This window comes from Podarcis gaigeae, assembly GCF_964106915.1.
Source record: "Podarcis gaigeae genome assembly, chromosome: 8".
NCBI lineage: Eukaryota > Metazoa > Chordata > Lepidosauria > Squamata > Lacertidae > Podarcis > Podarcis gaigeae.
The window spans coordinates 29,002,601-29,028,338 of NC_139684.1; the positions used below are offsets into that span (position 1 = coordinate 29,002,601).

Below are 25,738 nucleotides of genomic sequence, written 5' to 3' on the forward strand. Positions count from 1 at the left end.
GAATGACTTGCTCACCATGGCAAAACAGCTTGAGCATATAACATCAATCTGGCCTGGCTGCTCTGGCTGCCAATTAGTTTAAGGGCCCAGTTCAAAGTGTTGGTTTTGACCTATACAGCCTTTAATGGCTCAAGACCGCAATGTGTCAAGGACCACCTCTTCCCATATGAACCATTATCAGAGTGGTTTAACCATTGACTCCTAATTTTCCAGGGAAATGTAATTATGTGAAGGAAGGGGAGGGATCTTCTGACAACTCTCAGCACCCTTAACAAACTACGTACAATTTGCAGGATCCTCTGGAGGAAGCCATGACTGTTTAAAGTGGGGTAATACTGCTTTAAATGTATAGTGCAGATGGGGCCTTAATAAGCTCATTTTAAGGTATATAAATCTTGCCCTCACATCCACTCCTTGCCCTTCAGCTCTCTGAGGAGTTCCCCAAGTGCTGCTTTCACTTCCAACCAAACAACGCAACAGCTGGGACAATAATACACAAGCATCTCCCCACTTCCCTGTCATTCCTTATTCCGACAACTGATTTATATTGTGGCTTTTATTATTACCCTGATTCAAAAGTCGTAACATGACAGTATTAAGTGATTCTGATCTACTTTAAGAGGCTGCATTTATTGTTTTCTATGCCTGCTTCCAAGCCTTTTAATAGTTAATAGAATACAGACTGTAATTTATTTTATTGCAAATCTCTCCCCACCCACCTGCAAGCCATATAAAATCTAGCCATTGCTTGCTCTTGGGGGGGGTGTGTGTGAGAGAGAAGGGAAATACAGGAAATATAACATGACGCGATCCCAGTTGTGGTCCATTGAATGTACAGTAGTCAGATAAAAGTGTCATTCCACAATGTTCCATGTGATGCTAGTGATGGAAGCCATGCTTAATAGCTTGTACTATTCAATAAAAGGATGTCATATTGCATAAAAGTTGCTGTTTTTCTTTCCAGTCTTGTTATAAGGCCATTAATTTGTCCATAAGGATGGAGTTCCATACCTGTGACAGCCAAGCTTCTAAGAGATTTACATCCAGCTCTGATTTCTGTTGTCGCTTTCGTTTGTGACTCCTTTACCGAAAGCATTCCCTCCTTGGCTGTCCTGTTCTTTTCAGGAAAAGTACTTGGTGATGCTGCTCTTTGTTTCCAGCGGTACCCTTCCACAGTGTGCTTGTCTTTTGGTCATTGACATCTTTCTGGGAAGTGACTTTGTTCCTCCTGCCTGTTTTAATTTTACGTGACGTACCTGTACACCATTTGACTTCAGCAAAGTCCCTGAATTGCACAGTATTTCCTTCTGCCAAACCAACCCTCTGAGAAGACGGATTGTCCTCATGTTTTTACCTCTCCTTCCCCATCGCTTTGTTCTTTATACACGTTCCCAACCAATTGATCTTTGGCATCTTAACAAAGAAAACTAAAGTCCATTTTGAAAATGCTTGCAAAGCCATTTTAAATATGCCCAAAACGGAGAACATACTCCAGAAGTGGAGTATTGCTCCTGTGAGGCTGCTCTGTAGGCAGGAAAAGTGCCAAAATATTCCAGGAATATTGAAGTCCCACAGGCTAATTTTTTGCTTCAATTATCTACATCAGGCTTCCTCAACCTCAGCCCTCCAGAAGTTTTGAGACTACAATTCCCATCATCCCTGACCGTTGGTCCTGCTAGCTAGGGATCATGGGAGTTGTAGGCCAAAAACATCTGGAAGGCTGAGGTTGAGGAAGCCTGATCTACACTATTTTTCACAAGGCCCTTGTGGACTTTTCCAGTGCAAGCCACCCAAGTTGTTGTTGTTGTTGTTGCTGCTGCTGCTAGCATTTACATTCCACCTTTCACAACACAGTCCTGGGGTGGGATTACATATCCTAAGGGTTCACCCACCCACAAAGGCCTGTGGGAACAAGTACATTTAGACATGCCATTGAGATGTGTTCATTGACGAGGTTAGACACATCTAGGAGGGGAGGGTATTCCACAATCTGGAGGTCACTATAGAAGAGGCCCTATCACACCCCCACCCCCACTCCCACCCCATGAACTTCACATGACAGTGGAATTTCCAGCAGCCCACCACAACCTTGCAGGACTCAACACCTAGACCAGGGGTCAGCAACCCGCGGCTCCGGAGCCGCATGTGGCTCTTTTACACCTTTGCCGCGGCTCCAGGGCAGATACTAGCAAGGGGAGGAGGAGCACTGTGTGCCCCGACACTCCCCACTGTGGCGGGCGCTGTACTGGCTGTGACGTCGCATGGGGGCGGTGCGTGCGTTAGTCACGCAGCGTCCCGATGTCACCTTCCCTTCTGCTGTCGGACCGTGGCTCCAGAGATATATTTGTTTTAAATGTCGCAATGGTTTTGCGGCTCCCAGATTTTTTTTCTTCGGAAATGGGTCCAAGTGGCTCTTTTTGTCTTAAAGGTTGCAGACCCCTGACCTAGACTATCCTCTATGGGAGGAGATCCTCCTTCTGAGACTTGGCGCTTGGTTCATATGGTACAGTAAGCCTGCAACTTAGCATGTGTTATGTTCCAGGGATCACACATAAAGCCAAAACCAATATACCGTATTTTTCGCACCATAGGACGCACCGGACAATAGGACACACCTTGTTTTAGAGGGGGGAGAACAAGGGAAAAAAATTCTTCCGCTCTCTGCCCAGCGCCCCTTCAGCGAAGCGGCAGGAAGCGCTGTGCAGAGAGTGGGAGAATTTCCCCCCTCTTGTTTTCCCGCTCTAAAACAAGGTGCCGTTTAAGGTGCGTTCAGGCGGCTACCTTGGAAGCCTGGAGAGCTAGAGGGGTCAGTGCGCACCGACCCCTCTCGCTCTCCAGGCGCCGCCCAGCCGGGGGAGGGGAGCGCGGAGGAGCCCAGTGGGCCTGGGCCCGGCCAGCCGAGCCCTCCCGAATTGCGCCCCGCAGCCAGGATCTTGTGGCGAGGACCCCGGTATGGGCCCCCCCAATATTTTTTATAAGTCGGCGCCCCTGGTTGTGGGCTTACTGTAATCACAGTAACCCAGACAACATTTTTACCAGTGGTTGTGTTAGCATCTAAGAAATTTACAGTTGTACCTTGGTTCTTGAACAGAATGTGTTCCGGGAGTCTGTTCAAAAACCAAGGCACAGTTTCTGATTGGCTGCAGGAGCGTCCTGCAGCTAATCGGAGGCTGTGGAAGTCACACCAGATGTTCAGCTTCCAAAAATTATTAAAAAGCCGTAACACTCACTTCCAGGTTTCGATCGTTCGGGAGTCGATTTGTTCGGGAGCCAAGGCGTTTGAGATCCAAGGTACGACTGTACTCCCTTAAAGCTGCAGTCCTAACCACAGTAGCCTGGGATGATCCCCAATGAATTCAGGACTCACTTCTGAGTAGACATAATCAAGACAGTGCTGTAAGGCTGCAATATTGCCCTTGAGTTATGCTGGTTGGACCAGGGTAAGATCGTTACTAAGCCATTAACCAGAGGGCAACCCTAAGCATGGGCATAGCCAAGGGGGGGGGAAGGGAGGGACAGCTTTCCCCCCAACAATAAAAATAAATAAAAATACATAGCAAACTGAGGTTCTGTCCCTGCCTAACAAAAGGCCTGGCTACGCCCATGACCCTAAGTAATGATAGTACAGAGGAGGTAGGACAGTGTTATGGCGACATAAGGTCCAGTCAGTGCAAGTATCCATTTTTGGCACAATAAGGAGGAAATGGGCAGCTCCAGAGGCTCTGAATGGGAGGATGGGGGAAGAGGCCTGGATAAAGTCTGGAAACCTCACTAAGGGACAAACCTCCACCATCACTGAGATTTGCTTGTGAAAGTCTCAGTGACACTTTCTGACCACTATCCAAAGTAAATTTCACAGAGTTCCTCCCTAGTGAGGGGGTTTAGGATTGTAACCTAAACTGGATCGACCCTTTGGATTGGATTAATCGACTTGATAAAGCACTTCCTGGCACATATTGATGCATGCCCCTCTGCGAGTTTTCGCCTGTATTGATGACGGCAAGGAAATAAGCAGGGACAGCAGTGGTTCCGGATTAATCTGGACAACTACACAAACACATGACTATAAATAGATGAATGAATGAATGAATGAATGAATGTAGAATGATGTGACAAACACTCTTCCCTTCAAAGCCTGCGTGGTCGGAATAAGCAGGATTCTGAAAAACATACCATACCTTGTCAAGTTTCTCTGTGTGTCTCTGTCTTCAGAATAATGCGTCACCAGTGGGCATCTGCTGAGCATCCTCTTTAACATGTTAAGCACCAAGGAAGGAAGCGTAAAGGAATAGGAAATATTAAAGAATAAAGAGGGTCATCTACAGGAGCAGGAAGGTGTTTCCCCCTATGCCTAGCATAGTTAAAAAGTGGCCCTGTTTAAAGGAAGGAGAAACACATACACACAGAAATCGGCAGTTCAAGTCTAAAAGGTGCAGGCAACAAACACACTTCCGTGTAAAAAAAATTAAACCGTACTTTCTGCAAGATGTCAAACTACTGCCACACGTAAGATTATTTCTCTCTCTTGTTATGATAACCCATTTTTGCCAAAAGGTGTACATTTACTCGTGACCGTAATCGCAAAGGGCTCGGCTGTGGGTTCGCACCCCCCGTGCGCGCGTGGATCCGCGATGGGGCTGCCGCCGGGGGGTGGGGCATGGGGGCTGCTCTTAAGGGCACCTAGGAAGGGCATCGGGCATCCTGCAAAGCGGGCGCCTGGCCACGAGCCCCTTGCAAAGAGGCGCGCAGCAGCAAAACCTTTAAGCAGCACCTGGAGCGAAGGAGGCGTAGGATCCGAGCGCGCATCTCTCGCTCTTTCTCCAGCCGAGCAGGGCGGGTGGGCATAAAAATAAGGCCGCCTTCTGCAGGCGCAGGCAAAACAGAGGCGACTCCTCTGCAGGCACCGCTGGGATTCGAACCCAGGATCTCCTGTTTACTAGACAGGCGCTTTAACCAACTAAGCCACGGCGCCGGCCGGTAGGGTGAGCAGCGGAGCAGCCTTCATGTACCTCCGGGAGGGAGCAGGATGGAGGAGGAGGAGGAGGAAGCGGCCTGTGGGAGATGCCGCCGCGGCTGGATCCGCACGTGGACGGAAGGCGTTCTTCTGCATTCCCACCCACCGCACTTCCTAAGGATCAGGGACCGGCATCGGGATCGGGCGGGGTGTTGAGGGCTTGTAGGGCTTGTCCTTCAGCTCAGCTTTGACTGAGAGAAGCACTTTGCAAAGATGCGCAGAGGGAGAGCCCCTTGCAAAGATGCAATTTCTCAGGCAGTGGGACCCGCTGAACTCCAGCGGAGCTTACTCTGAGTAGACGTGGGTAGGCTTCAATAGGACCCTCCAGCGGCATCGCACTTCTCCGAGGGTCGATTCTGCTAGAATCAGCGGAGCCAACTTGAAAAACAATATTTGGGGGGGGGCAGGCAATTCCCGCCCCACACAATCGATCGCATAATGCAGCACCCACACCATATTTGGAGATGCCCACTAACTTTTTGGGGGGGCCCTCAAATATTTTATTGGGTGGGGGGGGAGCCCTTCGGCCCCTGGGAGTTGGTTCCTATGGCTAGAATAGATCACAGCATTGTAGAGTAGGGTCATCCAGTCTAACCCTCTGCAGAAGTGGCTTGTGCTCTACCGACTGAGGTGTGTGCAGAAAACTTGCAGGGATCAAACTTAGCTGGGAGGGCGGGGAGGGGAAGCTCAAGGCCCCCTCCTTTAACATCCCCCCCCCCAAAAAAACAGCCTTGCACAGACTAAGGAGGCCATCACAACAAGGAAAGGCCACGGGGAGGGGGTTGTCTCTGGCAGGACTGGAGGCCTCAACACCCCATGGGCCTGTGCTTCTGAGCAGAGATGGTGGGTTGTAGCCAGGGTTTGCCAGAGACATTTTGGCACTTGAGGCAAACCCCAAAGTGGCGACCCCTCCCCTTCTCCACCATGGAAGGAGTAAGTGGCGATCTACATAAAATCAAAACGTTGGAAGGGGTCCCAAGAGTCATCTAGTCCAGCCCCCTGCAATGCAGGAATCTCAACTATGGCAGATGGCCGTCCAACCTCGGCTTAAAAACCTCTAAGGAAGGAGTGTCCAACACCTCCCAAGGGAATCTGTTCCACTGTCAAACAACTCTTCCTAATGTTTTAGTTGGAATCTCTCTTCTTGTAACTTGAATCCATTGTTTCCAGTCCTACCCTCCAGAACAGGAGAAAACAAGCTTGCTCCATCTTCAATGTGACAGCCTTTAAGTTATGTGAAAAGGGCTCTCAGATCTCCTGTTGGTCTCCAGGCTAAACGCACTCAATTCCCTCAGGAACAAAAGGGAAATAAAAGTCTACGTTGGGATCTGCTGCCAGTGCCACTGCAGATCCTCACGCCTGAGGCAGTCACTTCACCTTGCCTCATGGCCCTGATTGTAGCAGCATCCATCAGTGGTTCTCAAACTTTTTTGGGCCATGAAAGTTCCATAAACTCATCTCCAGTGCTCCCTACCCTTTCCTACAAAAAGCATTATTCAGAATAGCGGTTTGTTCCCATGTTCCTTAAAACTGGCAGTATACATTTATACACATACGTGTATCTACATTTGCAAATGCAACCAAATATGAACACACTTCAAAGATTCAAAACGTAAAAGTAGCCATCTTGGTCCATAAGAAAAATCTCAAAACCTGTATCGGGGCAATGCTTTTATTGGGCCAACCAAAATGTCAGAAAATTGTGGTCACACTTTCAAGTTCTCCAGAACTCTTCAGTTCCAAGGAACTGATTATTCAGTGTGGCAGCAACTAGTCTCTGGAGCTTCCTGCCTATTGATATTAACAGGCACCTTTGCTGTATTATTTCTGGCACCTAAAGGCTTTTTGTTTAGGTAAATCTTCCAGAAATAGTTTTAAAAAGTACTTTTATGCATTTTGATAAATTTCAGGTTAACTTGCTTTTAATGTTTGATTTTATCAATATTTTTAACGAACATTTGCTATTCTATGTAAACTGCTTATAGGTTATGTATGATTAAACAGCATATAAATCCTGTTAAATAAAATAATAAACAATATTAAATCAGGCTAAAAGATAACCTAAGGTGGAGGGGAGGAAAAACCTGGTTGATGTTGAAATTCATGGGATCTGCAACTGGTGCAAATCTCCAAGACTGAATGTGGGAAGCATTCAAATGACGCTCTGCTAAATGATAGAAATCAAACCTAACAGAGCTCCTAACAGAGCTTCCCTTGAATGTCAGCAACCTTCTCACACTTTCCTTTTCGAAGCTTTGATCAGATTGAAGTTTCATGGCTTGCATTTTGCATGTGACATTTTGATTGCCCTAATAAAGGTATTGCTCTAGTGTGGATTTCAGAATTTAAAAGACCGCAAGTTTCACCTCTCAGCTGGACTCGTGTTGCTTAATGGCGCCCATGTTGTTTAATTGTTCCGCACTAGATTGAGATTCATACGACTTTCCTTTCGCATCACTGGGTTACTTTTTCAATTACATTTAAGAGAGGGCCACAGTGGAACTAGAAGTTGTGTAAATCCACTTGGCAGTACTTATTTTTTTATTTTACGCTTGTCAACCAGTAGGACATAGTGGATCCTTCAAATGACTCTATTCCATAGGAATTTCAGTATGTAATTAAAGACTAAAAAAAACAGTTCCGAGTTCTGTATATGCAGGCAAATAACTTTTATCGCTTTAAAAATTTCCAGCAATGGCCTGTTGCTGATTCCTTTAAAAATCAGGAGGCAATGGAGGCAATGGAGGGGGATCTGGCAGAACACTTTCTTTGTAACTTGCCAGCCGACAGAAAACACAATTGATTTCTACTTTGTCTTCATCATTGTGGAAGAGCAGGAAAGACTTCTTACATTCTTCACACTAGATTTTTTTATATAGAAAAAAATAACATATAAGTGGTTCAGACAAGAGGAATTTCCATTCTAAAAACAAACTGACATGCAGACCTATTTTTGCAAATGCTAATGAATGCTTAGCAGAAATCACTCTATAAGAGACATTCAGCACGTGCTCCTAATTTTTTTAGTAGCATTTTACTAGGTGACAGACCATATTGGGTTCACTTAAGTCCCATCAAAATGAGCAGGGCAAGATAAAAATGACTTAATTTATTGGTTGCAGTGCAGTGCAATCCTGTATGCGTTCAGTCAGAAGCAAGCCCCATTGTGTTTAATGCTGCTTACTTCCAGGAAAGAACAGGATTGCAGCCTTACAACTCAATCCTAACCATGTGTGCTCAGAAGTAAGACTGCAATTCCATCTGGAATCAATACATTGTTTCGGCAACCGTATTGCATCCTGCATTTGAGATGCACTGCAGTCAGTCTGTGCAGGGATGACGATGTACCCAGACACATACATATGCGAGCTTGCCTACCTTCCCCCCAAATATTTTTTTGCTGCCATAGGAATGCCATGCTAGTAGCTCTTGTTCCTGTAGGGAAAGGATGTGGGGGAAAGCACCAGCTGGGTGCTGGGAGTTATAGTCCAAAAAATCTGGAAGCAGGGAAGGCTGCTATGCACTATGGGATATGCAGCTTCCTGCTATTCAGATGTTCTCCTTTATGATGGTTTCCGATATTCAAGTGTGACATTCAAAACCAGTTCCAGATTTCATCCCTGACTTAAATGATGCTCTGCCCTTCAGCATTCTTTGATCCAAAGGCTGTGAAATGCACCTGTGGCTCGCAGAATGGACTTTAGAGCACATAGGATTCTGAGGTTGGGGTTTGCTAAAAGGAAAAGGAGGCAGCATATGGACATACAAATAGAGGGAAACATTCTTGTAGGGTAGTTACATCCAGGAGAGGAATAATAGACTGACCTTTGCTAACTTGGAGCCTCTTGTTCTAATGGCCTGGACCACCACAGGGACTTCATGGGCATCTGCAACGTCCCAAACTCTCAAAGTACAGTCCTGAAACAATGGAAGGATTTCTATCAATTTACAGCAGGGATGGGTAACCATTTTCAGGCCAAGGGCCACACCTTTGCATGTCATTGTGGGTGTGACTGAAATGCAAAAGTGGTCATGGCCAATTTTAAAATGTTTAAAATGGAGGGGATCGAGGTGTGGGTGGGTGTACAGTTACACATATTTCTTGGCACCACAGACTCATAGCAGGAGGTTCATGAGAATGGTCTTCAAGGTTTTCTCTTTTTTTAGGACAAATTTGTCAGGGTTTTGAGGGGCCCACAAAAAACCTTATGGGATTGAAGTATCACAATGAGGTATCTACGGAAGCAGTCGGGAGTGGGAGGAAGACAGCCATTGAACTATGTTTCCAATTATTTAACTAAGCTTACTGATGATACCTTTGAGGCAGATACAAGCCACTTCTTGTTGCTACTCAAGGCAATGTCTGTCACCCAACCTGCATGACCCTGCAAAGAAACAGTTTTCCGATTACACAAAAATGGGATTTTGTTCACCCTTAAGACATTTGTAGAGAGCCAAGTCCTACTGAACTAAGTGCAACATGCCTCTGAGTAAGCATGCTTATGGTTGCACTATCAGTTTCATTGTTATTTTATTTCAATACTACTGAAGGCCTTTTTCTGTTGTGAACGTCACAGATGAAAACTGCTTAGAGGTGCATTATAAGATGTATTCTACATTCAAGATATTTGGGGTGTGAGTCTTTTGTGACTCTCTGGGGGGGGGAACCCCATCTGTTTCTGGCATAATCTAATCAATACTTTGCATTTTTTCTTAAGCGCTTACATACAATTTTAATATATTATTTTAAATGTAATATCTTCCACAGAACTTCATAGTGAATATTTTTAATTACTGTTATGGAAGAACTACGGTTCTGTTTCCCTTTTCCGGCCGATACATTTGTCATTCTGTCCGTTATGAGAAGGGGAGCAGCCCTACAAGAAAGGGGCCTCCTGCCAGGGTGTACGTTCTGTTCTGATGCACACAAACATTGCCACCATTCCCTCCCATGGCACCCACAGGTGTCAGGGTTCAGCCCTGCACATTTGTTTTGTTTCTATATTGGCCAGAAAGCGAAGCTTCCACTCCCATGTGGTGCTGAGAAACATTGACAAGGAAGGGAAGGGAAGGGAGAAGGTGGAGGCTGCCTTTTTAAAAAAGAAAAAATATGGGACTGCCTAGGAAGCTTTGAAGTGGGGAGTAAAGCAACTGGAGATGCTTTGCCTGTGAGTTTTAGTGTGTGTGTGAGAGAGACCTGTGTTACATTTTGTTTTCTGTGTGGGATTTGTGTATTTCATATGTGTGTGCTTTCAGGGAGGGGAGGGGAGAGGAGTTCTCTGAGCACCATCACTTTTCCTTCCACAAAGTTGAATTGCCTTCCGGAGGCAAATACGTTTTGGCACTTGGGGCTCAGACCCAACCTCTGCCTTGCAACTCAGTTCCCTGGGCAAGTTATTTGCCTTTTGTGGCTAGCCAGGCTGCAGGCAGCCATTTCTGTTGTGGAGGTGCCCTGCCTCTGGGCCGGTCCAAGACATTTGGGCACCTGAGGCGAATCGCAAACTGGCACTCCTCCCTCCCCCGCCACCAGGGAAGAAGCGAGGAATGAAGATCTACACCAGGAACAAGGAAGGAGTGAATATCGACATCAAGCACAGGGGGAAGTGTCAAAGCATCTTTACCCAAGGGTTGAAGTCAGAATCAAAGGGGGCATCACAGGGGATCTACTGTCCTTGCAGATCTGGCAAGCCAAGGCAGTTGCCTCACTTTGCCTCATGGGCGAGCCAGCCCTGCCCTGTCTGCAAGAGTTTATCAAATTTTGAACTGTGCCCACAGCCCCAAAAGAGGCTGGGGACCTTTAACCAACCTCAATCATTATTGAATATACAGGCCTCACAATATTATGGTTACTTACAAGTGAAAAGTTAAAGCTATGGTTTTCCCAGTAGTGATGTATGGAAGTGAGAGCTGGACCATAAAGAAGGCTGATCACCGAAGAATTGATGCTTCTGAATTATGGTGCTGGAGGAGACTCTTGAGAGTCCCATGGACTGCGAAAAGATCAAACCTATCCATTCTGAAGGAAATCAGCCCTCAGTGCTCACTGGAAGGACAGATCGTGAAGCTGAGACTCCAATACTTTGGCCACCTCATGAAAGAGAAGACTCCCTGGAAAAGACCCTGATGTTGGGAAAGATGGAGAAGGAGAAGGGGACGACAGAGGACGAGATGGTTGGATAGTGTTCTCGATGCTACCAGCATGAGTTTGACCAAACTGTGGGAGGTAGTGGAAGACAGGAGTGCCTGGCATGCCCTGGTCCATGGGGTCACGAAGAGTCGGACACAACTAAACAACAACACAAGTGAAAATATTGGGTGTACAATTGCTGTTCAAAAAACTGTGATGCTTGATCATGAACCACCCTAGGAATTATGGTTTAGTTTCCTAGCAACCACAACTCAATGGCTTAGTACCAAAGGTGGGAATGTGCAGAATATGGTTTCTGAATTGCACTATCAGGAGATATGTGGGCACTACTCAATGGATCAGCTATAAAAGCAGAGAAATTGTCAGTGCTTTAAACATTGTTACTGGATATCAAACATGACATGAAGAGATGGAGAAAAAAAGAAACAACAATTTAATTATTCTTATAGAAAGAGCATTTTTTAAAAAAATTATCTTTCATTTAGGAACTGATCTTGCATAGTCAGTTGAAGTTTCACAGCTAACTTCTACAGAAGCAAAATTAAATCCTCCTTTGCCCAGGCAAATGCTTACACATTACCTTTAAACATAGCTTTTTATATGCCTCTCGCGAGTCCCAGATAACGATTGTTTTGTCATAACCTCCAGACACCACAAGCGATGCTGAAATATAAAATTATGCCTTGTGCTTTGTTATTAAATAAACTAAGATTCATTCATGCAGGAAAAAGTGAATGAATATTTGACTTTTAATACAACTGAAACACTGCATTAAGAATACTAAGCTAGATCTTTCTATATAATAAAAATGTAAAAATGTCATCACGCAGCTCCCATTGGGAGATTTCTAGGCCACATCACAGGCCTGGATTTGCAGGAAGCCATGGTAGGGGAGGGGAGCAAAAGTGAAGGTGTGTTGCAAAACAACTGCGGTAATGGCATGAGAGCGAGAAGGGGGAAAGTGGTGGTTTAAAACAATGGCAAGCGTTTGAGTAAAGTGAGGATGGAAGCATACTGATAGGGGGAAAGTGGCTGTTTTAAACAGTGGCAGAGGTTTGAATAGAACAAGCAGGGGCTGACACAACATCATAGAGCTTGACATTGTATTTCTCTGCTCAGACATGTTTACCTAACAATAGATCTTAATGAGCTTATCAATTAAGGAGTGTTCTAGAAGGCTGACTGAACAACAATCTACCGTAAGTTATCAAGTTCAGTCTACCTCAATTAAACAAGCAACCTTTTAATCAAAACGGAAAATCATTTCATTCTGAAAGTTGAGAACTTAATTAGTGGTTTGAGCATGACCCCTGTGACTCATCTGAAATAAACACACTTTTCTTTCACATTTATACATTTGCGTAGAAGGTGCCATTATATGACATTTCACATTACTCACCATCCTTACTAATATCACAGCAGCCAACTATTCCTATGTGGCCCTGATCCAAAATAATGGGTCCATGAGAACGGAACTCCCCTGTCCTGATATCCCATAACTTTACAACTTCATCCCAACCTGCTGTGCACAAATAATGGCCATCCAAGGAGAAACGGCAATCTGCAATTGCATTGGTGTGTGCCCTGAAAAAGATGTGCAGATCACTGCAGCAGGATACCATCAAATTTACAGTGTTGACTCTTCTGTAGGGCACACTATTTGACCTCAGCCCTGGTACTGCAGAAAAAACCCAGTTACTGGTCAGTTGCTGCTCTTTCTGGCTATCCTCATAACTGCAAATGCTTTTTGTCCCAGGCACACAATGCCCTCCAAAGGCTAGCTTTGGAGAATCACCTGTGAAGTGCAAGTAAAAGTTAACACTAGTCTAGACATGGTAGATAAGAAGAAAAGATGAGTTGGGGCCAAGGATGTTCTGAGTGCAAACAGACATACTTTAAAAAATGGACTCCTGTTTTTTTTCTTTCTCAGAAAAACGGTTTGGCTTCAAAAACGAAAAAGAAGAAGTGCTATGAAATTAATGAAACAAACACTCTTTCATTAAAGGACCATTTTGTTAATATTTTTTAAAACTATGGAAACGCATTAAAAAACAGATAGTGTGGATATACTGAGCTTTGGTAGATTCAGCTGCCTGATACGTCACTGCCAAAATCAAAACAATACTGCTCGAAAAGTAGATAAAATCTTTTGAAAAGCTGAACTCTCAGCACTCACAAGTGGGAAAACACAGGAGGGTGACTATTATGTGGATGGGCCTCCCATAAAATGAGTGTGAAAAGTAGATTCCAAAATTAACATCTAGTTTAGTGGAAGTGGCCACATTACCCATTTAACTGCTACAGATTTTACACTAATAGGAAGCAGACTTCATGAGAGCCACATCAGTAGCTGCTTCACTGTCTCTTTTACCGCTCAATTGTGACTGTGGTAGACTGTGCTATAATATCCCAGAATTTTAAAGACATGTCAGATGACACCGTAGCTATTCGTTGGTTTTGAGGATCAAAACGACATCTTCTCACTGTGCTTCTGTGATACTCTGAAAGAAAGAAACACTCCAAGAAACAGGCTGCAAGCACTTTGGACAAGGTTAGAGCTACCAGCTAGTCTGATGGTTACTCACGTCTGAGTTTCAGCTTATTGTCATGGTTTTGTTTTTTTTAATGTACGTCTCTATAGTTCCAAAACACAGCAGGAACTGAAACACTTGCACACACAATAACTACCGTATTTTTCGCTCTATAACACGCTCCTGACCATAACACGCACATCGTTTTTAGAGGAGGAAAACAAGGGAAAAAACATTCTGAATGAAACAGTGGATGTATCATTTTTGTGCTTCATGCTGTGGTCACAGACATGTGATCTGATGGTGAATTTGGGGTGACCCAATGCAAAAATCCTGAGAATCCCTGTGGATCCATGCTTTGTAACCACGTTTTTGCACCACTGCAGCCCCAGGCAACAGTGGGTGCATGATTTTTTGGGGGGAGGCTGTAGCCATGGACATGCTATGTGCTCTGATGGTGAATTTGGGCTGACCCAATGCAAAGATCCTGAGGATCCATGTGGATCCATGTTTTGTAACCACGTTTTTGCACCATTGCAGCCCCAGGCAACAGTGGGTGCGTGATTTTGGGGGGGGCAGGCTGTACCCATGGACATGCTATGTGATCTGATGGTGAATTTGGGGTGACCCAATGCAAAGATCCTGAGGATCCATGTGGATCCATGCTTTTTAACCACGTTTTTGCACCATTGCAGCCCCAGGCAACAATGGGTGCATGATTTTTGGGGGGCAGGCTGTAGCCATGGACATGCTATGTGATCTGATGGTGAATTTGGGGTGACCCAATGCAAAGATCCTGAGGATCCATGTGGATCCATGCTTTTTAACCACGTTTTTGCACCATTGCAGCCCCAGGCAACAATGGGTGCATGATTTTTGGGGGGCAGGCTGTAGCCATGGACATGCTATGTGATCTGATGGTGAATTTGGGGTGACCCAATGCAAAGATCCTGAGGATCCATGTGGATCCATGCTTTTTAACCACATTTTAAGTGGAGAGGGAAGGAAAAACACAGAACGGACAAGGAGCACGAGAGGGGTGTGCAGAGAAGCAGCTGGCTAAGAATGCAGGAGAGGGGTATAACGGGAAGGAGGAAAGGAAGGCAAAAGTTTTCCCTCACCTACCCACCCAAGCCAGCCAGCTCGCACGCTCGCTCTCTCGGTCGCTCTCTCTCTCCCTCCTGCATGTTTTCAGCAACACTCTGCTTTCCCCTCTGCTTGCCTGGAGGGGAGGGGCTTTCCCTGCTCTTTGTTCCGTTTGAGCAAACACAGCAAGGAAACAGAGGAGGGTGGGGAGTAAGACCCTGAGGCAGAATGCACTAAAGCAGCCGCTTCCTCTTTTCAGGTTTCCCTTCTCCGAGAAGCGCGATTTGATTTTTGCCTGATTTTTTTTGCCATTTGGCTCCAGGGACCACACATTCGCTCAATAACACGCACAGACATTTCCCCTTCCTTTTTAGGAGAAAAAATCTGCGTGTTATAGAGGGAAAAATACGGTAAGCATCTAAGTATGGGACAAAATGTCAGTTTAATAATGCTGAAGTAGTGGCAGTAAGACTGTCTTGATTATTAATTTTTTGGAGTCAGTTTACCCACCCACCACTTGAGTTCCGATTTATTCAACTTTTAGCAATTTTACACATCAAAAACTAGCCTTAGAATTCACTGTTAATTCAGTTGGCTCAATTTTGTGCCATAGGAATGTATCCTCAGGAGATATATGTGGTGTGTGTATTTTTATAGGTTTGGGGGGGTGGGTCAATCTGGATGATGCCCATTGGTCCCTTCGAAACCTGTGATCCTGTGCGAGGTTAGAATCTACAAGAGGAAACCTGGTAAACTGGTCAGATTACCGGTAATTCCTTTGTTAAGGCCATAGCCTTAAGTACTGCTATTTACATGTCCAAAGAGGTTGCCATAGAGACAAATGGACGGGCCGTTTCCCAACTCACCTGGCTTGATGTCATCCTAGGATGGGGAACAATAGGCTGGGGAGGGGGCCTGTGCATGTGTGAATTTTGGCAAACACTGGAAGCTGGAGACTGCAGAGCCATGTCTTGCTCTGTGCTGGACTCAAAAACTGTGACTTGAGGCTTCCCTAGAACATTAAGATCTGTTGGGGTGTTCATGCTGCGAGCCTCTCCATCCTATGCTTAGATCATATATGTTTCAATAAAACCATATATTCAAAAGATACCACAGTATATCCATTGGCTGTCATTCAAAGGAAACCAGACCCCAGGTAAGCACAGACATCTGTGGAATATCTTGCTACTCAGAGATTGGGGTGCATGCAACAATATATACACACACAATTTCATTGGATACTTGGCAAACAGTGCTTTCCATTTATAACCATACGTGCATTAGTTGTCATGATAAACCACGTAAATAGGGTCACTGAAGCTTTCAGCTGTACTGTGTGCTGTATTGTGCTCTACAACAAAGCAATAGAGCAGAACTAAAATATTTAACAATGTATTAAACAGTATGTACAAAGACATGCTCCTTCTAGGGTGATATGTAAGAAATCCATATATACTCTAGATTCAAGTAAACATGTATCAATATGCAAACAGGCAGCCAAACAGAATCGTATCCTGTACACGTCCCACTGAAATGAGAGGCATGTGTACGTCTGGGAGTCATTCAACAGGTATAAAGAAAAGGATCGTGACCAAGTTTGAAAAATGTTACCTCTGACATATGCCACCTTTTTCGCATCTTCTACACCACAAATGAATAAAGCATTTTCCAAATCTGAACTGGAGGCGACGTATTTGCCATCGTGAGAAATATGGCATGAAGTCACAAGGCCATCCTGCTCTAAGGTCCACTGGAGAAGAGAAGAGACGCCCTTGAGGTTATGCTTTTAGGGTTAACAATCAGCCAAGGACCAAACTTATACGCACATGAGCCCAGATGCAGCTCAAGTTACTAGTGACTGAGACCATGGCGACACTCCCACCATGTACCTGGCAGCGTGCAGAAGGCAGACTGGATCACATTCACGGGTTTTAAAAAAAGAAAATTTAACTCACTTCTAAGCATTTATACAAGATGTGACCGAAAAGTTCGGTGAACGGTCACAGAAATCGGACAGCGAGAAATACTCAAACATACAACCAGCATCAGAAACTTTTGAGCACAAAATGCACAAAATGCTCAAAATTGTGTACAGAAATGAAGCTGTAACCTGAAAGACAGTGTATGAGTGGTTTAAGCGTTTCCACGAAGGTCGGCAAACCATCGAAGATGTCCAAACTGCTGTGACAAGGGAACTGAAAGCAGTATGAAAAGAGGACTTCTCCAGAAGTTTCCAACAGTTCTACAAACCTTGTCAACGCTGCATTGTATCAGAGGGGGCCTACTTTGAAGCCCTGTAAGGTGTGTATGTTTGAATATTTCTCGCTGTCTGATTTCTGTGACCATTCACCGAACTTTCCGGTCACACCTTGTATTTATGCCTCAGAACATTCTGAGATAAGGCTATGGTTCACGCCCGCCCCAGTCCTGTTTAGTAGGAACAGTAAGTAAGTACTGAAAGCTTAATCCTGGTCAGAGCCAGAATCCTGGTCAGAGACAGAAATCATATATGAATACATGAAATGCAGCACACGTTTATCTTTTGCTATAATTTTTTTTATTGTTTTGGTTTTTTAATCACATGATCAAAATCTGTACCAATTGAATTAGACCATTAGGGTGGAACCAAACATTAGACAGAAATGAATTTAACCCATTCTTATGGAAGGCCCTCCACACGAACGCTTGCTTGACACCCATTCAGATATGTCATGCTGGTTAATGCCAAAGACCTTTCTGTTTTCCCAGGACTTTCACTCTAAGGTGTTCTGTCACCGGCTGCTGTTTTCACGCAGTTTCTGACTGTATGCTTAATTTTTAAAATTATATTTCTGATTTTTGTTAGCTTATCCTTGGAATCCATTTGAAGCCCAGGCAAAAATCCCCACAGAAAAATCAACGTTTGTTCGAGAAAAGTCGTTTTGGGAGGAGTTGATTTGCAGCAGACAAGTGCTGAGATTACTGTATTATTGTTATTTATTAAATTTATATACCAACCTTTATCTGAAGATCACAGGCCGGTTGACAACATAAAAACACAAAATGCATAACATAATAGTAATAAAAAAACTATAACCCCACTACCACCAATTTTCACTGCAAGAAGCTTCACCAAACTATTCCCCCATTGCAAATGACTGCATGTGTTTGCAAGGATAAACATTTGAGTAAAAGGGAAGTTTAGTTTCTAGTGATTAAATAGGGAGTTTTTAATTAAAAAATCAATACATACAAGCACTTTCCCTGTTTCCGTATCCCAGGCCCTTAGACTTTTATCATATGATGCTGTTATCAACCTAAAACAATAAACACATTTACATGTTGAAAGACAGCAAAAATGTTTAATTCATGCAAATATTATTATTATTATTATTATTATTATTATAGCAATAACAAATAGCTTATGAATGTGCTTTATGCTCCGCTCCCATATTCTGGAAAGATTCATCCTCCATCATATATAGTATTTAGTGCTTCTGCTTGTTCCCTGCCTCAAAAGCACGAGTTGTAATGGTTTTCTGCTTGACCTGGGATTTCTAGGCGTGGGTCCAAGTGGTTTCCCCCTTGCCCAGCTCCTTTCGCAGGGAAAACCTGCTCTTTAGTGCAAAATAGGAGCAAATATCAATCTGGAGAAAACCCAAATTGTGTTTGCTCCGATTGACTGCTAAAGAGCTGTTTTTCCTGTGGGAAAGTAGCAGGAAAGGAGGAAGCATGGATAAGCCCTCAGTATAAGAGAAATGACACTATAGGTATGTCTTCAAATACTACAGCTCCATTTTGTTCATTAGAGTTACACTCAAACTGGAAACTGGGATGTTCCACATTTGCAAATCAACTGGTGCTTTCTCTCTCTTTTATGTGATGTGCTTATGGAGGAAGCAGAAAACCCTGGGAAGCAGGAAAATACAAACCGCTCACTCGGCTCATAAGATATTTAAGGGGGGAAATCATATGACTTAGTTGTGGCCACTGGGTAGGATGGAATTGTTTCTCAAAATCACTGTGCCAGCCCACTTTTAAAGTGGCAACAAAAAATGTCTGCCCCTATAGCAATTAAGGAGCACAGCCAGGAGGAATGTAACTTAGGAGGAATCCTATGTTCTCTGGGGCCTTGTTCCTTCCCCCTGTGTAACATTATGCAGAAGCGGCATACATTAAATCTCTCCCACTGAAGTTAATGGACAGCCATAGACAACCACTTTTCTCAGTCCTACAGCCTCAGGAGTCCAACTAATTCTGCAAGCCTCCACAGCCCATCACCGCATGGTTGCAATTGTACCTCTGGAGAAATTGTACCTTGTGTATTAAGGCCTGCTGAATGGAGCCACATCACTCTCAGAGTCATACAGGTAGACTCCATAAGTTACAAGTCTGTGCTGTTCCATTGGCCCACGCTTCCAAGTTAGCTCTATTTGGCTGTGCCCCTGGGTGCTATACACAGTGCTAAGACAGCAGGAAGGCTGGGATCCTGGGAGGCTGATCAAACCAGTCTGCCTTCTGCAGTGCCTATGTGGTGGTGCAGTTGCTGTCTGGAGCAGTCCTGCTGTGCCCTCACCTAAAATAACTGCTGGTAGAGCAACCTGGCAGGTAAACTTCGCCTTGTGGGCATCGTTTTTATAACCTCCTGAACTGAAACTCAAATCCAACCTCGGTGCTCTTTCACACTAATCCTCCCGGAAGCTTCTGGTGCTGCTCTGTATGAGTTTACTCTATTACAGTGGGACCTTGGTTCTCAAACTTAATCCGTTCCAGGAGTCCGTTCCAAAACCAAAGCGTTCCAAAACCAAGGCATGCTTTCCCGTAGAAAGTAATGCAAAACAAATTAATCTGTTCCAGACTTTTAAAAACAACCCCTAAAACAGCAGTTTAACATGGATTTTACTATCTAACGATACCATTGATCCATAAAATGAAAGCAATAATCAATGTGCTGTACTATAAAATAAATAAGACAGTATTGTATATGATAAAAATGAAAATTTATTTTTTCTTCTTCTCTGCACTAATGATACTCATTGTTTAGATGAGGGGCTTTTATCCATTTCTGCAATCAATCAATCAATCAATCAATCAGTAGCTGAACTGGGTTCCGCACAGTCATAAAAACAGATTAACAGAAAAAGCCTCAAAAACAAAAAATAAATAGCAAAAACAAAAGCACCAAACTTAATCCATTCCAGAAGTCCATTTGACTTCTGAAACGTCTGAAAACCAAGGCACAGCTTCTGATTGGTGCAAAGGCCCCAGAAACAATAGCCGACAGCTGCAATGGATGTTCAGCTTCCGAAAAACGTTCAAAAACTGGAACACTTATTTCCGGGTTTTTGGAGTTTGAGAACCAAAGCGTTTGAGAACCAAGGCATTTGAAAATCAAGGTACCACTGTATAGGCATTTCTACTCTTCCTTGACCATGCAACCATCTCCTCTTGCAAAGAATATAAAATACTCTGTTCACACAGACACCCAGCAGAATGGGAGTGGTTGGCATGGTCTGATGATGAGTGTTTTGAGGAAGCATTTGGGCCACAGCAGGTCTTGAGCTTTCTCCTAGGTAGACCTTGCACTTCCCATGCTTGTTTCCCACCTATTGTGCTCTGAAGCTGGCTGGGAGTTGTGACTGGAACAGTCCTCCTTTCTTCCCTGTTGGCCTGCTTGGCAAAAGGCTAGCTGCTGCAGACGGCTTGTGTTTGCGCTGCCAGACAATTTGTACCCATGTCAGACAGCCTTGGAGTTTGTGGCAGCTGCCCTGCTTCCAACTGCAACACGGCGGAGAAGCAACTGCGTCTCGTGCTGGTTGCCTGGTTTTCCTAGGCAGGAAAACATTCAAGCTTCATCACATCCTGCCTTATATCACGGGGTCATTCAGCTGTCGCCCCCGCATGGCTAATATAGGGTTGCTGTTGGGAAACGGGGCAGAATTGCCAGAGATGCAGTCTCTGCACTGTTGATGTTGTTGCTATTATGGCTTTTGTTCCTATGGCGACTGTTGAAATGTTGCCTCTGCTGCTGATGGCTGTGCACAGAATCCCAACGATGGAGTGATGGATGCCTGATGTACTGAGACCACAGGATTGAGCTGTCATTGGACTCAATTTAGAATTTGCATACTATTCTGAATATGAGGTTTTCTGGGGCTAGCTTTCCTGTGCATTTTCCGGCAGCTGATGTTGCTTGGTAACTGCTCTGTCATTGACACAGCAGTAAAAAAAAAAAAAAGCACTAAGGTCCATTATACAACAAAGATATTCAATTATATTTATTCCAAGGTGGATAAGTATCTATATTTGTCTCCCACGGTTTATTTTTCAGCACCCTCCACTAGACCAAAATAACAATTTTTCTTGACTAACCCAGAACGTAAGCACTGTTATTCTAATGGCCTTTCAGTATTTTGACAACTAATGCAGTGGTCTGGTCTGTGCATCCTTTTAAACCATAAGAGACATTTCGCTCTGGTGTAAGACGAATGAGCAGTGAGCTGTTTCATGTAGCTTAAAAGTCCCAGCTACTCCTGGCCACACAATGCTATGAGCAAAAAACCGCAAAGTCTTGACTTGATGTGCCATCTGAACTCAGGCTCAGCTTGTGAGTTATTTTTTCTTTGATGAGCAGTAGCCCAGGTTTGTTCTTGGCTTAGCACTCATGGGTTGTTGGGGAAAACAAGCAGCCCAGGTTCAGATGACAGGACAATGCGAAGTTCATGATTTATTTCAGCACAGTCAGAAGCAAAGGAGGAGCAAAGCAGGGATTTTTGAGCATGCTGGGCATTGGCGTGAAATTGCAGTTAAACATTAGGTATGGTTTAACGTGGCATGAAGATGATTTTGTTATCATGCTTGTTGGCTTTCCTCTTATCTATAACCAGTTTGGATAGCTAATGTCTCTTCTAAATTAATTAGCCATAATGCGAAAGCATTGATTTAATTGGATATATTGTACCGATTTGCATCGCTGTTGTCTTTTAATGAATAGAGTTAAAAAAACAAAAGAGTGTTTTATAGAAACTCTTCATGCTTCTTAGCTGGCTCTCCACTCAGTTCTGACAACAGTTGCACTGACATCTTAAATTCAGCAATGTGGCAAATAAATGTGGGAGCAAAAGGAGGATTAGCTTATCTCCGTCCCTTGAAGATGGCTCTGCAAAACTGTACATCTTCACATAGAATTTTCTTCTCATATCAGCTGCACTCACTGAATGCATCTGATCTCTGCAAGTGGCATGATGATGGTGTCTGGTGGGACCCCAGCCACCCCACCATCTTCCATTTGTCCCAATATGAACTCATGGAGTAGCCCTGCAGATATATGCTCCTCTCTTGGCTCCTCCACATTGCAGCAGCCAGACTCAGTGGCAATACTCTCTCCCAAGGAATAATTGTTACATCTCTTGCAGCAAACACAACAGTTTTGTGGCACCTTAAAGACTGGCATCTATAATATGGCACAAGCTTTTGTGGACTTCATTACATGTGGTAGTAATACTATATCAACACTGAGTTAAAATCTAATTATTCTATTTACTTTTTTTAATAAAAAAGATTCAAGTATTTTATAAGACATATATAACAACACAGCCGTGGTAATAATTTTTCCTACTGGCTTTCTAAGGCAGGACTGCACTGACCGTTCTGTTTTGTCATCATTCTTTTCCCTGTTCCTATAAACCAGGGGTCAGCAACCCGCGGCTCCGGAGCCGCATGTGGCTCTTTTACACCTTTGCCGCGGCTCCAGGGCAGATACTAGCAAGGGGAGGAGGAGCACTGTGTGCCCCGACACTCCCCACTGTGGCGGGCGCTGTACTGGCTGTGACGTCGCATGGGGGCGGTGCGTGCGTTAGTCACGCAGCGTCCCGATGTCACCTTCCCTTCTGCTGTCGGACCGTGGCTCCAGAGATATATTTGTTTTAAATGTCGCAATGGTTTTGCGGCTCCCAGATTTTTTTTCTTCGGAAATGGGTCCAAGTGGCTCTTTTTGTCTTAAAGGTTGCAGACCCCTGCTATAAACCCACTTGCTGAATATAATTAGTTCCTTGGCTTACTAATTAATATATAAAATGCAACAGTGTTATCACCTTTTATTATCAGGACTCAGGCAGCATTCAGAAATGGGCCCAGTGTGCTCACCTTCAAAGGTCTGAATACAGACAGCACCGGCAATATCCTTCAAGAAATAAAGATAAACTTGGTTATTCAGTAGTGTGCTCAGACTGAAAAAGACAATGAAGGCTAATTCATAGCACATATTTTTTCACTTAATTATTCTAAATAGTTCTGCTTATAAGCTGCCTGCAGAACTTGCATCCGATAAATCAATTACCTCTGTTTACCTGATGAAGCCACATGATACACTGGCTGCATGATACATTTATCTCTTCAAAAAGAACTATTTTGGGCTATTTGAAGGCAAATGCAACCACACAGGGCATAAATTGTATTCTTATTCTCTGCCCAATGTCTCAGGTTCAGAGGTACCCACAATGCAAAAGTGGAATGTTTTCCCCACATTTCCATTTATATTATTTATAGCTTCTAACCTTTCTACTCTTTTTTTAAACATAATATATACCGAACCATCACCACACCCTACAAAAATGAGCTCTGCAGGCCAAGCGTTCATTGTGCAAGTAATGGGAAAGTTACCACTTTAATTTGGCAAGTAAAATTGTGTCAAATACTTTACAGTTCAATCCTATATATGTCATTTCAGAAATAAATTCCACTGCGTATAATGGGACTTACTCCAAGCTGAGTGTGCAAGGGAGTGCGACCTTAGAGTGTATGTTTGGTACTTTCAACAATGATTCACTTAACCTTTGTGCTAATATGATAAACTACGGTTTAGACTTCAGAGCAATATGATCAATTAGATTTCTTGCTTCAAGTCTGTAACAAGCTTACCCAGAGTTTCACTGTGCTGTCATAAGAGCCTGAAAGAACTTTTGTTTCATCAAAACAGAAATGACAGGAGGTCACAGCTGCTGAATGTCCTTTTAAAATTTTAAAATGAATCTGTGAAAGAACAGAGTATCTCATGTTATCTTCTGTCAATGTTTTTTTGTAGATACACCAGTCAAGAACAGGGCTGTACAAAGTGTGATTAGAAATACCTTCTGTTCTGTCAGTTTCTCTCTTGCACGTCCACTGAAGCCAATTTACATGAATCCTGAGCAAATGGCTCACTGGAGCAGTGGCGTAGCGTGGGGGGTGTAGGGGGGCCCGGCCGCACCGGGCGCAACATCTGGGGGTTAGGGTTAGGGGGCGCAAATTACTTGCCTTGCCCCGGGTGCTTGCAACCCACGCTAGGCCACTGCACTGGAGTCTATTTTAAATCTCTCCACATGTGAATTGGTTCCTGGTGGCTGCTGATGGTTGTGTGAAGTGGTTGCCACTGGCTTCCTAACAACATTTTTATCTGGGTCTGAAGAAAGGTGCTACATGACACCCCTGATACTTTATCTTAACCAGAACTGCAATCCTAATCTCATTTCCCAGGGAGTAAACCCTACTGAATGCAATAGGTCTTACTCCTGAGCAGACATGGTTAGAATTGCACTGAGTGACTTTCAAGAGATTTCCTTATCAGGTGACTACCAACATTTCTTAGATGAAAATAGGGATGTCTCATTCCATAACGATAATTTTACTATTTATACTGCCACACATCTTACTGGGTTGCCCCAGTTTCCAACATATATAAAAACATAATTAAACATTAAAAAATCCCTTCTCTATACAGGATTGCCTTCAGACGGCAGGGAGGGTTCAGATAACCCCATACCCTCCAACATTTATCCACTGAAAATAGGGACGTCTTATGGAAAAGCAGGACATTCTGGGATCAAATCAGAAACCAGGACCGTTTCTCTAAATCAGGGATGTCCCTGGAAAATAGGGACACCTGGAGGGTCCGCAGTCCTACTCAGGATTAGATCTATGGGCGTAGCCAGGATTGGGGGGGGGGGAGGCCTTTTGTTGGGAGTGCAAAACCTCAGTTTGCTATGTATTTTTATTGATTGGGGGGCAGCTGCCCCTCTCTGCCTACGTTCATGATTAGATCCATTGAAATTAATCAGCAGGACTAATTTAAGAGGGGTCTACCCTTACAACAGGACTAATACCATACCACCCAATGATGCACCCCTTCTTGCAGGAACGAGAAGTTAATCAAAGAAATAAATCCATAGACAGGTAACTTGCGCCGCCCCCTTATCACGCGGTCCTTACAACTCGCCCCACCCGCTTCGCCTCCGCCACCCCACCTTGGCCAACTTCTCATGGTCCCCCTCCCAGGCCTGCAGCGAGCGGGTCTCGGTGGCCAGGGGGTCGTCCGGGCAGACCATCGGCGGAGGCGCCATCTCCAAGGGCGGGAACCCTCCCCTCCCTTCCTCGACGGCGGAGGCAGCTACTCCGGGGGTCGCTTTCCCTCCTGCTCCTCCGCCGCCGGCGGCCTCCCAAACGCTTAGCAACCGGCCTGGCTCGCGGCTTCTCCCGCCAGCCCCTTCCTCCTCTCCGCCGCCGGGGAAAGAGCCGCCTCCCCCCCGTGCCTCCCCTCTAGGCCTGAGGCGAAGCCGTACGCCCGGATTCCGAGATCACCGAGCGCTTCTCGGCTTCCTTCCCGGGAAAAGGCTCGGCGCCGCTTATGGGAGCAGAGTTTGCACCTCTGAAAACAAATCGGGAATTTGTACTCTGCACAAGCCCGTGGGCATTCTCCTTGACGCCTCAGAGTGCGAGGTTTTGGTTTTTTAAAAAAATCATATTCATTATTTTTTTTAAAAAAACAAGTATTTTGAGTACAGTAAAGTACTAGGTTTGTCAAAAGGCAATGACAAACCTAGACAGCATCTTAAGCAGAGACATCACCTTGCCAACAAAGGTAACCTTATAGAAAGCCATGGTTTTCCCAGTAGTGATGTATGGAAGTGAGAGCTGGACCATAAAGAAGGCTGATTGCCGAAGAAT

The 25,738-nt window shown here is 44.5% G+C and overlaps 1 protein-coding gene across 1 annotated transcript; it reads right to left on the reverse strand.

Moving 5' to 3' along the window:
- Positions 1–7,523: 7,523 nt before the first annotated feature.
- WDR88 (WD repeat domain 88) lies at positions 7,524–25,364 on the reverse strand. Its single transcript, XM_083753023.1, has 12 exons — positions 25,186–25,364; positions 25,039–25,134; positions 23,678–23,788; positions 22,852–22,940; positions 18,012–18,075; positions 16,391–16,529; positions 13,534–13,663; positions 12,562–12,746; positions 11,743–11,825; positions 9,331–9,399; positions 8,840–8,932; positions 7,524–7,875 (listed from the first exon to the last, which is right to left on the reverse strand). The coding sequence occupies exons 2-12, from the start codon at positions 25,132–25,134 to the stop codon at positions 7,729–7,731; spliced, it is 1,206 nt and encodes a 401-aa protein (XP_083609149.1). The 5' UTR covers positions 25,186–25,364; the 3' UTR covers positions 7,524–7,728.
- Between the last annotated feature and the right edge of the window lie 374 nt (positions 25,365–25,738).